This window comes from Dasypus novemcinctus, chromosome 31 (genome assembly GCF_030445035.2).
Source record: "Dasypus novemcinctus isolate mDasNov1 chromosome 31, mDasNov1.1.hap2, whole genome shotgun sequence".
Lineage (NCBI taxonomy): Eukaryota > Metazoa > Chordata > Mammalia > Cingulata > Dasypodidae > Dasypus > Dasypus novemcinctus.
Genome location: NC_080703.1, coordinates 34,533,002 through 34,548,511, shown reverse-complemented (window position 1 = coordinate 34,548,511; position 15,510 = coordinate 34,533,002). Strand labels below are relative to the sequence as shown.

Sequence of the window (15,510 nt, the reverse complement as noted above, 5' to 3'; positions counted from 1 at the left end):
ATTATTTAATTTCCACAGATTTGTGGATTTTCCATTTCTCCCTCTGTTACTGATTTCTAGCTTCATTCCATTGTGGCTGGAGAAGATCCATTGTATGATTTCAATATTTTTATTAATATTATATTCAGACTTGTGTTGTGACCTAAGATATGGTCTATCCTGGAGAATGATCCATGTGCACTATTGAAGAATATGTATTCTGCTGCTGTTGGGGGACGTGTTCTACATATGTCATTAAGTCCAGCTGTTTTAGAGTATCATTTAAGTCTTCTATTTCTTTATTGATCTTCAAAAATGTGGAATACTTCAAAAATTTCCACATCATCCTTACACAGGAACCATGCTAATCTTCTCTGTATCATTCCACTTTTAGTTTATGTGCTACCCAAGTGAGCACTAAACACTTGTCTTGAATATAGAATTATAGTATCAAGGATCCCCCAAGTTTTTCCCTAGAATTTACATTCTTGACTGCTAGAAATTAGAACAAGATGATTTTTTTCAAGGGTAGAGAAATGTGACTCAGCTCTTACTTTGGCTCTTTAGACTCTAAGATCTTTACTTAGTATCAACTTGAGAACTGCATTTTTCAAAAGTGTATCTTGGCCATCTCCCAGGAGTTTTGTGTCTACATTCAGTGTTGCTGATTTAAATATCCTTGAATCCTCTGTGAGCGGCTTAGGTGGTAGAGTTTTTATTTCAATATTTAGACAAGTGAAGAAGAGTCACAAAGAGTTGGCAGAGAGGCAAATGTTCTAAATAAACCCATATATCAGGTATTCTATTATTGGTTGTTATATAAGTGAATATGAGAAATTGGCTCATCCCTACAATAATTACAAAAAGTGTGGCACAACCTCATGCACAACTGAGCAGAGTCAGAGAGACAGATAAAGCAGATACAACCCCCAGATATTGGTTCCTTTGAGGGCTAAAGAGACCCATGGGAGTTATGGTCATGGCCGATGGGGTTAACTACCAGGGCAGATGGCCCCTCTTTGGAAATGGTGTTTATGTGTGATGAATCTGGACTCAGATGGGATCTCCCTTCATAAGACTTTCATGCTAGTGTGCTGGAGGTGCAGTTAATGTTGGGGTTTAAGATATATTTAGGGGATTTGAATCTCTGGACTGACAATGTGATAGCCAGATCCTGAGCCTCAACAGACTCCAGCACCTACAATCTGATTTATTGGACTTACCACACTCAGCTAAGATGGAGGTGAAGAAGGACAACCACCACACCATGGAGCCTAGAGTGATTACAACTGAAAATGGGAGGATTGCATCCAGCATCCAGGTGGAATCTGAGCCTCCTCTTGACATAAAGGTGCAATGGACACAACCAATCCAGTGTCCACATAGAAGAGGTGGCATTGGATTGGGAAAAGTGGACATAATGGACAAAGGGTATGGGGAAAGGCAGGAAGAGATGAGAGGTGGAGGCGTCTTCGGGACATGGAGCTGCCCTGGATGGTGCTTCAGAGGTAATCACCGGACATTGTAAATCCTCACAGGGCCTACATGATGGAATAGAGGAGAGTATGGGCCATGATGTGAACCAATGTATATGAGGTGCAGAGGTGCCCAAAGATGTACTTACCAAATCCAATGGATGTGTCATGATGATGGGAACGAGTGTTGTTGGGGGGGGGGGGAGAGGGGGGGGTGGGGGGGTGGGGTTGAATGGGACCTCACATATATATTTTTAATGTAATATTATTACAAAGTCAATTAAAAATAAAATAAAATAAAATAAAATAAAAAAAAAAGTGTGGCACAAGTTCAAGAAAACTTAAAGACTTTTAAAGGCTTTTATTATCATCAACCTCAGCAGATCAACTAAATGGTGTTTTTATTATACTTTTATTGAAGAGGTATGACTGAATATCATATTAGATTAAGGTCTCAGAATCTTCCCAGGTTATCAGTGATATTAGACCACAGCACGTTAATGTTTCTTTACTTTTCTCCATATTTAACATTGGCTTTTAAATTTGTCTCCTTTTCCTCTCAGGCCCTTTGTGGTAAAGGTGTAGCTCAGGGCTCTATTCCACCTCTTGCCTTGCACAAGTGACATCACCTGCTTACACTCAGTTTCCTTGTGTGTCAACTCCCTCAGAGATGTGTGTAGTTAATATGTTAAAGGTTTAGGACATGGTAAATCAGTAAGTTTTTGCTAATTATTAATATCTATTGTTATTTTTATATTAATGAGCCATTCCGTGGATTTTGATACTCCCCAATTAGGTGTCTAACAGCTGTTGATTGATTGTGTTCAAAGGCAGCTCTGAACATTCTTCAGAGCAGGTAAGCAGAGTAGCACCTCTGCCTGTGGCAGGGACCAGGGCCAGAGGAGTTGCCAGGATCTCCCTCAAGGACTTCCTACTTTCTACTGCATTTTCTCAGGGAAATACCTACATGAAAACAAGATCAGTGAGAAATGTGTGGTGGGGACCAGGAGGGAGAATAAGATTGCCAAGAAATGTGATAAGAGGTAGCAGTAAAAGCAGATGGGACTTCAGGCAGCTGGTGTGAAATGTGATCTTGGCTCTTGGCTACAGTGACATTGTTCCAGATTAGAACCAGCAGCCTCTGGCCTGCTTGAACAAGAACCTGCTTTCCAGGCACTCCTTTCCTTCCCTGACTTAGAAAGGGAGAGGTGCTGTATTTACTGACTCCTGGCTCTGCTTCCCTTCCAGCCGACCCTCTGGTGGGCAGCATTGCCACACAGTACATGACCAACAGAGCGGAGCATGACCGGATGGCCAGACAGTGGACTAAGCGGTACGCCACATAGGGACCTGCTGCCTGCCGCCCCTGCCGGACCTGTGCAAGCACATTCACCAAGTGCATCAGTAGCCCTGCCCTGCCCAGCCCCTCCTGACCGCGCTTCGCATTTCCTTATTTTTATTAAATTTTGAACCATTTTGTGGTGGTATGTTATCACACACACATACACTCACACTTTGTTTCTCTTCTCTCCCTCCTCCTCCTGAGCTGCCCTCTTTCCCTCTCTTGTTTTATTCCCTTTCTGATTTCTGTTAACTTGAAAAATTTGGGATTTTTATTTTCCCACCTCAAAGTAGGTGGAAACTTTTGTTTTCAGTGCAAACAATGTTGGATCTGTAATAGTAAGAGCTTTCTTACAAAGCTTTGTATTACTGTGTGGTTTTGTTTTTTTGTTGTTTATTTTGATTTTGTTCTTTTTATGTGATATTCAGGAAAACACAAATTCAGAATTATATCTCATTTCTACTTAAATGTAGTGCTAGGGTTAATTTTTTGTACTGAAGTCTTTATTGGTGGGTGCATGCTACTGGGAACAAGTTTTTGTACAAAAGCTTAAATCAGAATCACTGTGCATTACTGAAACTCTGTTTATCACTAGCCTTCTGTCCCCCACACAGAAGACTGTTGGATTGAACAAAATAATACGTATTTTGATTTACTTAAAGTGCTTGTAAATTTCTTAGGGACCTGCCACTTTTGACTGTGGATCAGTTGATGTACACTTGTATTATTAAAGCACTCAATAAATCACTGTAACTGATACATGCACTTGTGGAAACCCAACATTTGCTTTGTGTCCTGGTGATGGGCATAGCCCTACACGCAGTGAGGCTTGTCTAATTCAGTCACAGGTTAAAATGGACTTTTCATCTCAAACCTCTAATATTTCTTTGCAGTTGAATTGCTTAGCATGTAGAATTTCTTCAGCTCTGTATAGCCTGATGTTCTTATTGTTGTTTCAGTAGATAGCTGTCATTGACCTGGCATTGCTTTCTCATAGATATTTTCTGTTGTACCTTCTTTACTCAACAATTAAAGTATGACTCCAAAAATAGTCTTCTAGAGAAAATGAAGTCTGAGCTGATCGTTGTGTTCAACCACATTTTGAGTTTACTTTTCTCTCCCTTTTCCACTTAAAATTATGATGTGATTGCCCTTGAGTTTTCTTTTGGTTTTTTTTTCTTCCATAATTTTAGTGGAAGAAGTAAACTCAACTACCAGTCATGATCAGTACATTCAGGGACAAGGGTATACCTGTCTAGCTCTGACCTTCAGGTGTGCAGCTAGAGGAGGCAGGCTGGTAAGTGGTTCAGGTTGAAAAACACAATGACATGCTGATTGACACTCAGGGTTCTTTGTGTCACAAGGCATGTTGGAAGCTCCTGCTTCTACTAACCATGTTACAAGCTCACCATACAGCATGTTCTCATTTAAGGACCCATTAACATCTTTACTGCTAAATAATAGGATTTGCAAGTGTAAGTCATTACCTCTAACAATTTAAACATTTTAAGTATCAGATTTAAAAGATGTAATTTTTGTTGTTTTTAGTGGTTAAAAAGACATTCTAAAGAAAATGTATATAAGTATTGGAAATGCCACCTGTAAACCAAAGTACCTGGATATGTTTTTTCTCTTCTTAATAGTGATGTTTACTATTTGTATTATTTTAAAACACTTTCAAGCATACCAGATGTTTCTAATTAGTTAAGTTGGGTTTTAAATTGGGTCCTGATGGAGGTCACACGCAACACAATGGGAAACCCAGGCCATAGTGCATGAGAAAAGATAGTTTGTTGCTCACAGGTCCCTGAGAGAGAGGGGCTTCATGGGGGGAAGCGGGATTGGCTCAGGTGTCTCAGCCACCATGTGGGGAGCACAGGCAGAGCCAGAGGGATCCCTGGGTCTGTGCCTTTATTATGGTACAGGGTGGAGGGTAGTAGATTTCCCTTGAGGGTCAAGGATTGGTTAGTTTAAAGCAAACATACGCAAAAAGGAAAAGGGAGACCATGCAGATGGTTAGCCTGTCATTTGGGACCAGCTGTGTGTTTTGGGTGACGTGTGGGTGGTTTGGGTAGTAGCCACAGGAGCAGCTTTGAGCTCTGGGAGTTATGTCCCAGGGCTGGTAAAATGGATGCTGAGGCCACACACACAAAATTGATAGTTATGACACCAAAACACTGTCGTCTCTGCTGAAACTGCTCAATTCTGTAATTGTAGTGAAAGGAAGCACAGACATAAATGAATGGGCATGGATGTTTTCCAATAATTATTTTCCCAAAACTCACAGTGGGCAGATGTGGCCCACAGATGTAGTTTTAGTTTGCCAACCCTTAACTTAGAAAACCATAGATGGGGGAGTGGGGGGAGCTCTGCATTTAACATCTCTTTCTTTAAAAAAGATAACCTTTAATTTAAAAATACATTACAAGATTCTTAGAATATTTACCAAAATATTTTATTGCCTACAGCCTTTCTCACCACAAGTTTTTATTTTTACTTTAATAGTTTAGATTTTAAAATTCAGCCCTAAAAGCATTGAACCATTCTAATATGCAGTTTTATTAACTGCTTTTTTTTGACTAATTAAACTAGACCCATGAAATTGATACTGACTTCTATTGACAGCATTTAAATTCAGTGTGCCTTTCTTCTTTTAAAATATATACTCTATTGGACACACATTTTAATATTTCCAAAATATTACACTCTACATCTCAAATCTGGTTATATTTCACATCATTTAAAAATGTATGTTATTTAGTAGCCAAAGATTATAATAATTCCTGTAGTAAATCTTGTCATAAATCTGTGTTTGCTTTCCTGAGCTGTTTTTAAGGTTTATGCCAATCTGTGATATGAAGAAGCTATAAAACTTCTCTTCCCATTTTTGTGAACTCTAAATATTTAATAACAAACAAATGTACCCTGCCCTCAAAATGTAAAAACATCAAGAAACCTCAGTCTGACATTTCTTCTGGAGACAACAAACTCTTAGTTGAGCCTGCTAAGTCTAAATTCCAGACAATATGGTAATTTTACTTGAAATCTGTGATCACAGCAGGCAATGCAATTCCAGTAAGTTTTCAGTAATGTTTGTAAAATAAGGTTTAGGAGTACTTTTGCACTCCTAAAGCCAAATAGTTTTGCTAGTAATCATGGGGAAAACACTTCTAAAACTTAGAAATGCTTTTGTACTCTAATATGAACTCTCTCCGTCAGTTACTGCTAGTTACAGTGTTTTGCAGCTGTGTTAAATAAAATGTTGGCAGCTCCTTGACTGAGGCAGGACTCTGAGTCATCAAGAAAGCAAAGTTGGAGGTGATACCTCTTGATCTTAGGTAATTCAGGAGGGCATGGCCTAATTGGACATAAAACTGCAGGTGGGACGCTCTTCATTTGTTGGTCTACAGGAATCCTTTGCGAATAGCAAGTTCCCAAGTTGTTGATCTTAAGTTCAAAATTTAGAAGAAATTAGAAGTTCATCCTGGAAGGAGAGCAGGTGTAGCTCAGTGGTTGAGTGCCTGCTTCCCATGTACAAAGTCCCAAGTTCAATCCCCAGTACCAAATAAATTACATACATACTCTTGCAAAGTGGTCTTAGCTCAGTGGTTGAGTGCCTGCCTCACACACGTTCCCAGGTTCAATTGGTACTTCCTAAAAAAGAAAAATTCATTCAGAAGTACTAGTTTGGGAGTTAAAAAGAAAAATACTTATTGAGAACATACTGTGTGGCAGGCCATAATTATCTAATAAAACTTCATCTTTTCAGTTGTAGGTAGCCTTAGTCTCCTACAGCTAGCAAGGTTCCAAAATGAGAATCCCACCCAACCTGTGATGTTAGATCCTTTGCTCTCCACCACAAAACCACATACTTTCTTCTTACTATGAGGCAAAATACTGTGAAAATATATTGGCATAATTAAATCTTAGAGTTGAGATGCTATGCAATTCCTAGGTGTCAGGGATTTTGCTGTCTTCAATAAATGCGGGAAAAAAAAATGTTTAAGGAGATGTGGACCTGGTATTAAATCAGAGATCAAATAACAGGAACCAGATTTCTTATCTTAGAGGTGCCTTATTAAGATTTGACCAGCCATGGGGAAATGTGTCAATTGGAAAACCCCCGAACTTCTTTACACCTCAGTACTTAGAATAAAGGGGGATATTAATTCTTACCAGACCTGGCAAGTTTTAAATGTTTGCATAATATTTGTGCTCTAAAAAGAGATATGTTTCTACTAAATAACTGAAAGCAGTTGACCTTGCACCAAAAATAGCCCTACCAGAGGACCCTGACCTACCCATGTATTTTATTTCAACGTGGTTTTATACCTCTGTCAAAATGCCCTTTATTTATTGTCTATCTCAAATCCAAATTAATGTTCCTCCTCAGTGTTTCCACAAAAGTGTTTTTATATAGTTGTTATCCCTCTGCATTCTCTGAAGGGTAAGTGTGTTTTACTAAACTTTGTATTTTGAGGGCTTGACAGTTGCCTCCAAAGTGTACAATAAATTCTATGGAGAAAAGAAAAGTCCCTTCTTTATAGGGCTCTCTGGTATGTGGGCCAGGACCTCAAGCCATCCAGGTACAACCTGCATTCCAAGCTAGACCTAGAGAAAATCCGGAGCAGGCCGGGTTGTGTTGTGAGCGATGCACTTCAAGCTATAATCACGCCTCAATTTGAGACCTTCGAGGGACTCAGAGCAGCCTAGCCTCTGACAACCTGGTGGTGGCCGTGCATTCCCCTTCATCCATGCTCTTCCTCTCCGGGCTGCTGATTCCTTGGGCCTGGAACATTCCCTCTCCACTAGTCACTTTTCACTCTCACATCCACCCCCCAAACTCTGGTAAAGTGGATTAGGTGGCCAACTTGTCCCAGTGTGTCCAGGACTTTCCCATTTTAAAACTGAAAGTCCTGCCTCTCAGGATCCCCCGAAGGCCCAAACTAGGTCTGTCGGTTCCCTTCTGTGCTAGAGCTAAATTTCAGCTATGATCTCAGACATCACTCAAGGCCAATTTGGCCCATAGAAATATTTTACCTAAGGAACCGTGTTTCACTTCATGCACAGTGATCCTTCTGAAAGAGATGTGCACTCCACAATTTGAAGCACTCCAGCAGGAGTGCTCTCCATGGCTTTCGTGCCCAGCCCTCCTCACTTATTCCCTGGTTCTGAAGGCATCTGAGTGACTTAAGCCAACTGTAGCCTTCATTTACATCTCCAAATATGACTTAAGACACATATGTCTTAGAGTAAGTCTGAAGCATAATATGCATTTTGAGAGGATTAAAAAATTTTTTCTGAACTTTAAAAATCTCTTTAATGCATGGGACCCACACAGACAAATGGATGAGATAATGTAATCACTCATCTTCCTGACCTGTGTATAAATCCACATAGTCAAAGTGGGCGCCGACCCAAATATCAACAACTCCAGAGCTCTTAGTGTCAGGGTACAGTAAAACTCTCAGCCCAATTAAATTTGGCCTCTTTCTGAGTTCTTGTAAACCCTAATCCCATTCTCTTATCATCACCCTCCTCCCAGCTCATCATTGCCTTCCCATGCATCTTTTGAAAAGTTAGATGGGAGGTCAAAGTTCAAGATGACAGTCACATCCTGTTTCATAGGAAACATCTGAGAAATTCTGTCAAGCTGTGCAACAGAAAAGTAAGCTGCTTTACAGTTGGTGCCACTGAGCACACTGAGAAACACCAAGCATGATTCTTCTACTTAATCCATAGGGGAAGAACAGTACAAAGAGGCAGGGAGAGGTCACGCTCCCCTGGTACAGCCTGCCTCTCGCTGAAATTGCCTATAAGTAATATAACACTTTTTCATCATCTGTTGCATCTCCAACTTAAAACTACTGACAAGCCAAAAAATAAATGAAGTTTGCCACCACAATGAACTTTGACAGTTTTAGCCTCCATCCTTTTACCCGATAGCTGACTTTACCTTCATCACCAAACGGTTCCCAAATGCCATTATTTAAAAATTGAAGCACTGTATGGACAATTAGAAACATGATGAGATATTCCAGGATCTGTTACTCCTCTAGAGACTCCATTCACTTAAAGCCATATGTGAAAAAATTATTTTGAATTCAAGTATGACTTTTTATTTAAATCTAAAACATATGTCCATATTTAATAACCAAAAATGCCATGTCTTCTTCATGGCATGTAATAAAATGCCAGATGTACATCTCAGTCCAGATTTGGGCTACTGGATTTGGAGGAATGGTATTGTTTAGTTACTGTTGTTGGATTTTTTTAATAGCAGAATGGAAGAAAAGAAAAAAAAGTTTACATAAAAATGCTACCTTACTAAGACTGCAAACCCAAAGACTAGATGTATTAAACCCCCAATATGTTTGTAAGCAATTTATCTTGATTTGTTTTATGAATTAAGATGTCAAGGAGTAAGTTGCTGGGTCAGCAGGGTCAAAAAAGAATAAAACATATGTCCTAGTTAAGAAAAATAGAAATTCTATCAGAATGGTAGCATCATCATTTATGGCAAGAGATTGAGACTGCATCCTCCGTTTAGAAAGGGAAGATGAATACAGAGCTATAATTCCTCTGTAAATTACCCCTAATATCCATTTTCCCTTTCTTCCTTTTAGTAATAGAACCATTAGCAGTTTATCTGGGCATGTGGTCACCCAACTAGAAACTAAATTCCCCAGTGTCCTTGTGATGGTTGATTACGAAAACATGGCCCCAATTTTTTATCCTTCCTTTATCCACTTCCTTTTTGCAGCTTTTGCCATGTAAACTTGGAATCTTTTTTCCTTACCCCTTGAACCAGGGATAGCCTTGTGGCTTGTTTTGGTGAATAGACTAGGGCAGAAGCAATCATCTCTTGGAACCCTTATATTCTTTGAGAGTAAGCCCCCAGCTAGCCTGCTGGAAGATGAGAGATCATGTGGAAAAGAGTTCAAACAATCCTAAACCAGCCAGTCCCCAAGTATACAAGAAAGCCCAGCAAAGATCAGCAGAGCCACCCACCCCATGCACAGCTGATAACAGACACAAGTTACCAACCAACAAAGACCCGATGAGCTGTCCTCTTGATCCTTGTATATGAGAGAAACAAATGGTTATTGTTTTAAGCCACTAAGTTTTGAGAAAGTTTATTACTCAGCAAGAGCTAATTAATACACTCTCTTAATAGCCAGCTAAAGCCATGGCACAGAATTATGACCAAAGGAAGTTTAGCAGAAGCGATGGGAGCAAATTCTAGAATATGCTTCTCTTGTAAAAGGAAGCTGTTTACTTTCCACTTCTTTCCCCTTTCCTGTGGACTGCAATGCAGGTGTGTCAAACCTGCTATGACCAAGTCAACAAGGGCAATGCCCAGGGGAATGTGGAGCTACAAGACAAAGTTCAGTTTTAGACATACTGAAATTTGAAGTGCCTTTGAAACAGCCAAGTAGAATTCTTAGGCCATTGGATATACTAGTTTCACAAGCCGGAAAACCCAGTAACCAGGATTAGAAGTATGAAATCGTGGTACCTCAGGGTAGGAAAGGAATGTGAGCATAGGAGAGGATGAGATCACTTGGGGAGAGGGAGTCCAGAGCAGAGGCTTGAGGATGAACCAGTGGAAACCACCCATCCTGCCTAAAATGTCTAGAGATGACATTTTAACATTTTTTAATGTTTATTTTTTTAATAATATATTCATTCCAGTTTCAACAAAAGATCACAAAACTTAAAAAGAAACAGGAAGTAGTGGTCCAGGAAAAGGAGAAAAGTAAAGCATTAGAAACCATCCATGTGGAGGATCAAACCTGAGACATATCAAAGACTTTCAAAAAATGGTCCTATGGTGGCCACCCAAGTCCTATTGCCAGGCCAGGACATGACATGCTGCCCCTGGTCTCAGAAGGGCTTCCCTACTGTAAGCTAAGACTTCATGATGGTCACTGGGTCCCTGCCTGGACAGCTTTAATTGGGCAATCCATGAGAAATCAAAAGAGACTGAAACTGAAAAGGAATATTAAAGCTCATGTGAGAGGCAACAAATTATTTTAAAAACTGAACTCCACTACTCAGGTATACTGTTCAAGTGAGTGTTGCATCTCAGAGTTGTCACAATCACTTTAGGAAAATCTGTAGTTATTCCACTAAGACTGCCATACCTTGGCATTTTCTTAAATGCTAATTTATGACCTATATGAGAAAATTGGTCTTAATGTTCTATAGTGGTACCTCATATTGATCCAGGGTGGTATCCCGGTTTGAGTCACTTGGTTGTGAATAATATGCTTGTTTTCTTTTTTAAAAAATCAAATCTATTCTCAAAGGATGAAGACTTGTGCATCATACAGGATGATCAGAAAAGTAACAGTACCTGCAGGGACTCCCTCAAAGGGGGCCAGAAATGTTTCTGGTGCTTGCACCATATTTGAAATAACCACATAGTGTCCAATGAAAAGAATAGCAGCCCTGTAAGTTGAAAAGAATGCTTTAAAAGGAAAAGTCAGGTACCTTATCTTAGACTTTATATGTTTGATCCTGTGAGAATGATGTTTGTGATCAGAAATGGATTTCACACCTTATGATTTTTATCTTTGGCATTTGGCATTCTGCATATTATGTATCTTGGGGTAGGTCTATTTGTATTTATTCTAATTGGAGTACACTATGCTTTCTGGGCACATATATTCATGTCTTTAATGAGAATTGGGAAATTTTTAGCTAGTATTTCCTCAAATATTCTTTCTGTCCCTTTTCCCTTCCCCTCTCTTTCTGGAACTCCCAAAACAGGTATGTTGATGTGCTTCAGTTTTTTCCATTCTTTTCTCTTTCTTCAAGTTCAGTTGTTCTTTCCTCTACGTCACTGATTCTTTCTTCCATGGTTTCAAATCTGCTGTTGTGCCTCTATTGTATTTTTAATCTCCCTTATTGTGTCTTTCATACTCATAAGCTCTGTTATTTTTCTATACAAGATTTCAAATTTTTCTTTGTGCCTACTCAGTGTCTTTTTTTTTTTTAATTCTTCAGGGCCTTTTTAATGTCTTTTATTTCTTTAGCCATGTTGTCCTTCAACTCCATGATTTATATAGGAAATTTGTATGAACCTCATTGATTAGCAGTCTCAAGGCCTGTGTCTTGTCTGTAGCTTTGATTTGTTGCTTTTTCTTTGTATGTCTTATAGTTTTTGGCTGATGTCTAGGCATCTGATTCTGATGCTGAGTTTACTCTGATGTTCAGTTCCTCTCTCGCCTAGGGATTTACTGTTAAGTAGCTGTGAGCTACCAGTGTTCTTTAACTCTTGGTTCAACTTGTTCTGGATATTTAAGATTGCCCCTGTTTAACTGCTTAAACCAGGGCTAAGGACCCAGTAATGGGGTGCAGGCCAGTTTCCAAGGGCCTTGGAAAGAGGGGGCAGTAAAGGCACCTGCTTACCTCCTTTATTTATAATTGCTTTTTCTTTTTCATGCACTTTTCTGGTTTGCTCAGCAGATGACACTCTTTGGCAGACTGCTCCCATCAGACCCCAGTTGCTAGGGGGATGCATTCAGAGTTACTCCTGGAATGAGTGGGTGGTGCAGAAGCAATGACCTCAGGGCTGGCCAAGCCTCACAAACAAACTTTCTCAGAGGCTTTTCTCCACCCTTGACCAGCCACACCCTCCTTCTCTCTGCCTCCTTAGCAACCAACCAGGGCAGTAAGAAGGGTGTTTGAGAAGGCAAATTATGTTTAGCTCCTTGTAGGCTGTCAGTGCAAACAATGTCATGGCCCTACCCAGCTGGCAGTGTGAGGCCCCTCCAACGCAGCAGACTAAGTTCTCTAGCCAAAAGCAGACTTTGCCATAGGCTCTGCCCTTCTCTCCCCCTTTTCCTGGGGAAGCAGACCCCTGCAACTCCCTCAGCCTGTGGCCACTGCAGTCCACAGCTGCTGCAGTCCGCAGACTGCTGTTTGTTCCATAGATGGGGGAAAGATGCCTTCTGCTGCTTTTGCAGCTCTGTTAAGACTTCCAGCAGCTGAGGCTCCTTCCCTTTGCCCCCTCTCTTCTGGGTGGTGTCTCGCCTTCCACTGGTGTCTGCCCCACAGCAGCCCTCCAGTCTCCACCTTCCTCTACCTTTTCTGGGAGAAAAAGTGATCCCTCCACCTCTATAATCTTCCTTCTATCCAGAAGTGTCCATGCCCTTTGGTTTTTGCAGTTTATATAATTGTTGTGTTCATAACGGCTATGAAACTGCACATTAAACCTGAGCACCTTTCCCTTTATATGAGTGCTTTTGGCCCCTCTGTAAATGACACAAAATCCATTTGTATATAATGAACAACTGACTGAACAACATAATCACCACAACTCAAATTTGTACTTCCTGTATAAAATATGAATGTTGCCCAAATAAACTATGAATCTTCCTTTTTTTAAAAATGGTCCTAAATATGTTCAAAGAGCTAAAGGAAAACATGGAAAAAAAACCTAAAGGAAATCAGGAAAACAATAGATGAACACAAAGAATATCAGTAAAGAGATGGAAATTATGAAAAGGAGCCAAATAGCTGAAGACCATAATTATAGAAATTTAAAATTCCCTAGACAGATTTAACACAGATTGGAGCTGGCATAAGAAAGAAACAAAGAACTTGAAGATAAGACTATTGAAATCATCCCATCTGGAAAGCAGAAAGAAAAATGGAGGAAAATGAACAGAGCCTGAGGAACTTGTGGGATACACCAAGCATTGTGGGAGTTCCAAAAGGAGAAGAAAGGAAGGAACAAAGAGAATATTCAAAGAAATTATGGCTGAAAACTAACCAAATATAATGAAAGACATGAATATCCTTATCCAAGACACTCAACAAACTCCACAAACAGAATAAACTCGCACTGTGCCATGATATAATCAAACAGTCAAATGCCAAAGAAAAAGAGAGGATACTACAAGCTGTAAAGGAGAAGCAGCATGTCACATACAAGGGAGCATCAGTAAGACTGAAGTGTCGATTTCTCATCTGACTCCATGGAAACGAGAAGGCTATGGGGTGACATATTTAAAGTGCTGAAGGGAGGCTAAAAGTCTAGGGAGGATGGGAAGTGGACTTGGCGTAGGGGAGCCCTGCGCGCAAGGAGTGCGCCCCATAAGGAGAGCCACCCAGCGCGAAAGAAAGTGCTGCCTGCCCAGGAATGGCGCCACACACATGGAGAGCTAACACAACAAGATGCTACAACAACAACAACAAAAGAAACACAGATTCCCAGTGCCACTGATAAGGATAGAAGCAGTCACAGAAGAACATACAGGGAATGGACACAGAGAGCAGACAACTGGGGGGAGGGGAGAGAGGGGAAAGGGAAAAAAAAGTCTAGGGAAGTTAAGGTTAATTGAAAAACAGCTGGGGTGTAATCTAGGAACTGCAAAATTTAGTGATTTGGTTAGTAGATAAGGATTGTGGTTAAAAATACAAATATGAGAATATTCCTCTATTACCTCTATTACGAGGTATTAAGAATATGATGTGGGAAGTGGATGTGGCCCAACAGATAGGGCGCCCGCCTTCCACATGGGAGGTCCAAGGTTCAAACCCAGGGCCTCCTGACCCATGTTATAAGCTGGGCCATGCACAGTGCTGATGCGCGCAAGGAGTGCTGTGCCATGCAGGGGTGTCCCCTGCATAGGGGAGCCCCTCACGCAAGGAGAGCTGTCTCACATGAAAAAAGCACAGCCTGCCCAGAAATGGTGCCACACACACGGAGAGATGGCACAGCAAAATGATGCAATAAAAACGAGACACAGATTCCGGGTGCCACTGACAAGAATACAAGTGGACACAGAAGAACACACAGCAAATGGACACAGAGAGCAGACAACTGGAGGGGGGAGGGGGAAGAGAAATTTAAAAATCTTTAAAAAAAAAGGATTAAAAAATATATATATATGGAAAAATACAACTAATGTAACTTACAGACTTTAACAGTAAAATTGTAATATTTTTGTAGCAAGGGCAAAAATACAAAGGGTAAAAAAAAGAATATGGGATTTAGTTTTATGAGATATAAATATGACCAAGCATTTGTTTCTTTTCATTTTCTTCATTAATAAGGAGACCGTGGCAAAGCCTATAAAACTTGACAGCACAAAGTGTAAACCATAAATTATAGACCTAGGAATGCTTAGATTTGGTTCATCAATTGTAACGAATGTACCACACTAATGTAAGATGTGAAAAAGTGTATGTGGGTGGGGGAAGTTATATGGGAATTCCCTATACTTTTTTTTTAAAGAGGTACCAGGGATTGAACCTGGGAAGCAGGTGCTAATCCACTGAGCTGCACCCGTTCCCCCCTACCTGTACTTTTTTTTTAAGATTTATTTATTTATCCCCCACCCACCCACAGCTTGTTCTGCTGTCCGCTCTCTGTGTCCATTTGCTGCACGTTCTGCGTCTGCTTGTCTCCCTTTGTTGCATCACCTTACTGCGCCAGCTATCCGTGGGTGTGGGCCATCAGCTCTCTGTGGGCACAGGCCAGCCTGCCTTCACAAGAAGGCCCTGGGATGCGAACCCAGGGCCTCCCATATGGTAAGAAGGAGCCCAATTGATTGAGCCACAGCCACTTCCCCTCCCTATACTTTTGATGTAACTTTTCTGCAATCTAAAATTTCTCTTAAAATAGTGAATTATGAATTTTTTAAAATTAAGGAGACCTTGTTCATGTCATTCAACCAATCTGTGTCATTTATCTTTCTG

The 15,510-nt window shown here is 40.4% G+C and overlaps 1 protein-coding gene and 1 non-coding gene across 2 annotated transcripts in view; one reads left to right on the top strand and one right to left on the bottom strand.

Moving 5' to 3' along the window:
- Positions 1-13,457, top strand: part of UBE2E2 (ubiquitin conjugating enzyme E2 E2) — a 368,066-nt gene extending 354,609 nt beyond the window's left edge. The window contains exon 6 of the mRNA XM_058290675.1: positions 2,703-13,457. Within this exon, the coding sequence (XP_058146658.1) occupies positions 2,703-2,800 (98 nt within the window). The 3' untranslated portion in view covers positions 2,801-13,457. The remainder of the gene's footprint in view (positions 1-2,702) is intronic.
- On the bottom strand, positions 291-397 carry LOC111763585 (U6 spliceosomal RNA). Its single transcript, XR_002796424.2, has one exon. It is a non-coding gene; the product is annotated as a U6 spliceosomal RNA (small nuclear RNA).
- Positions 13,458-15,510: the final 2,053 nt, after the last annotated feature.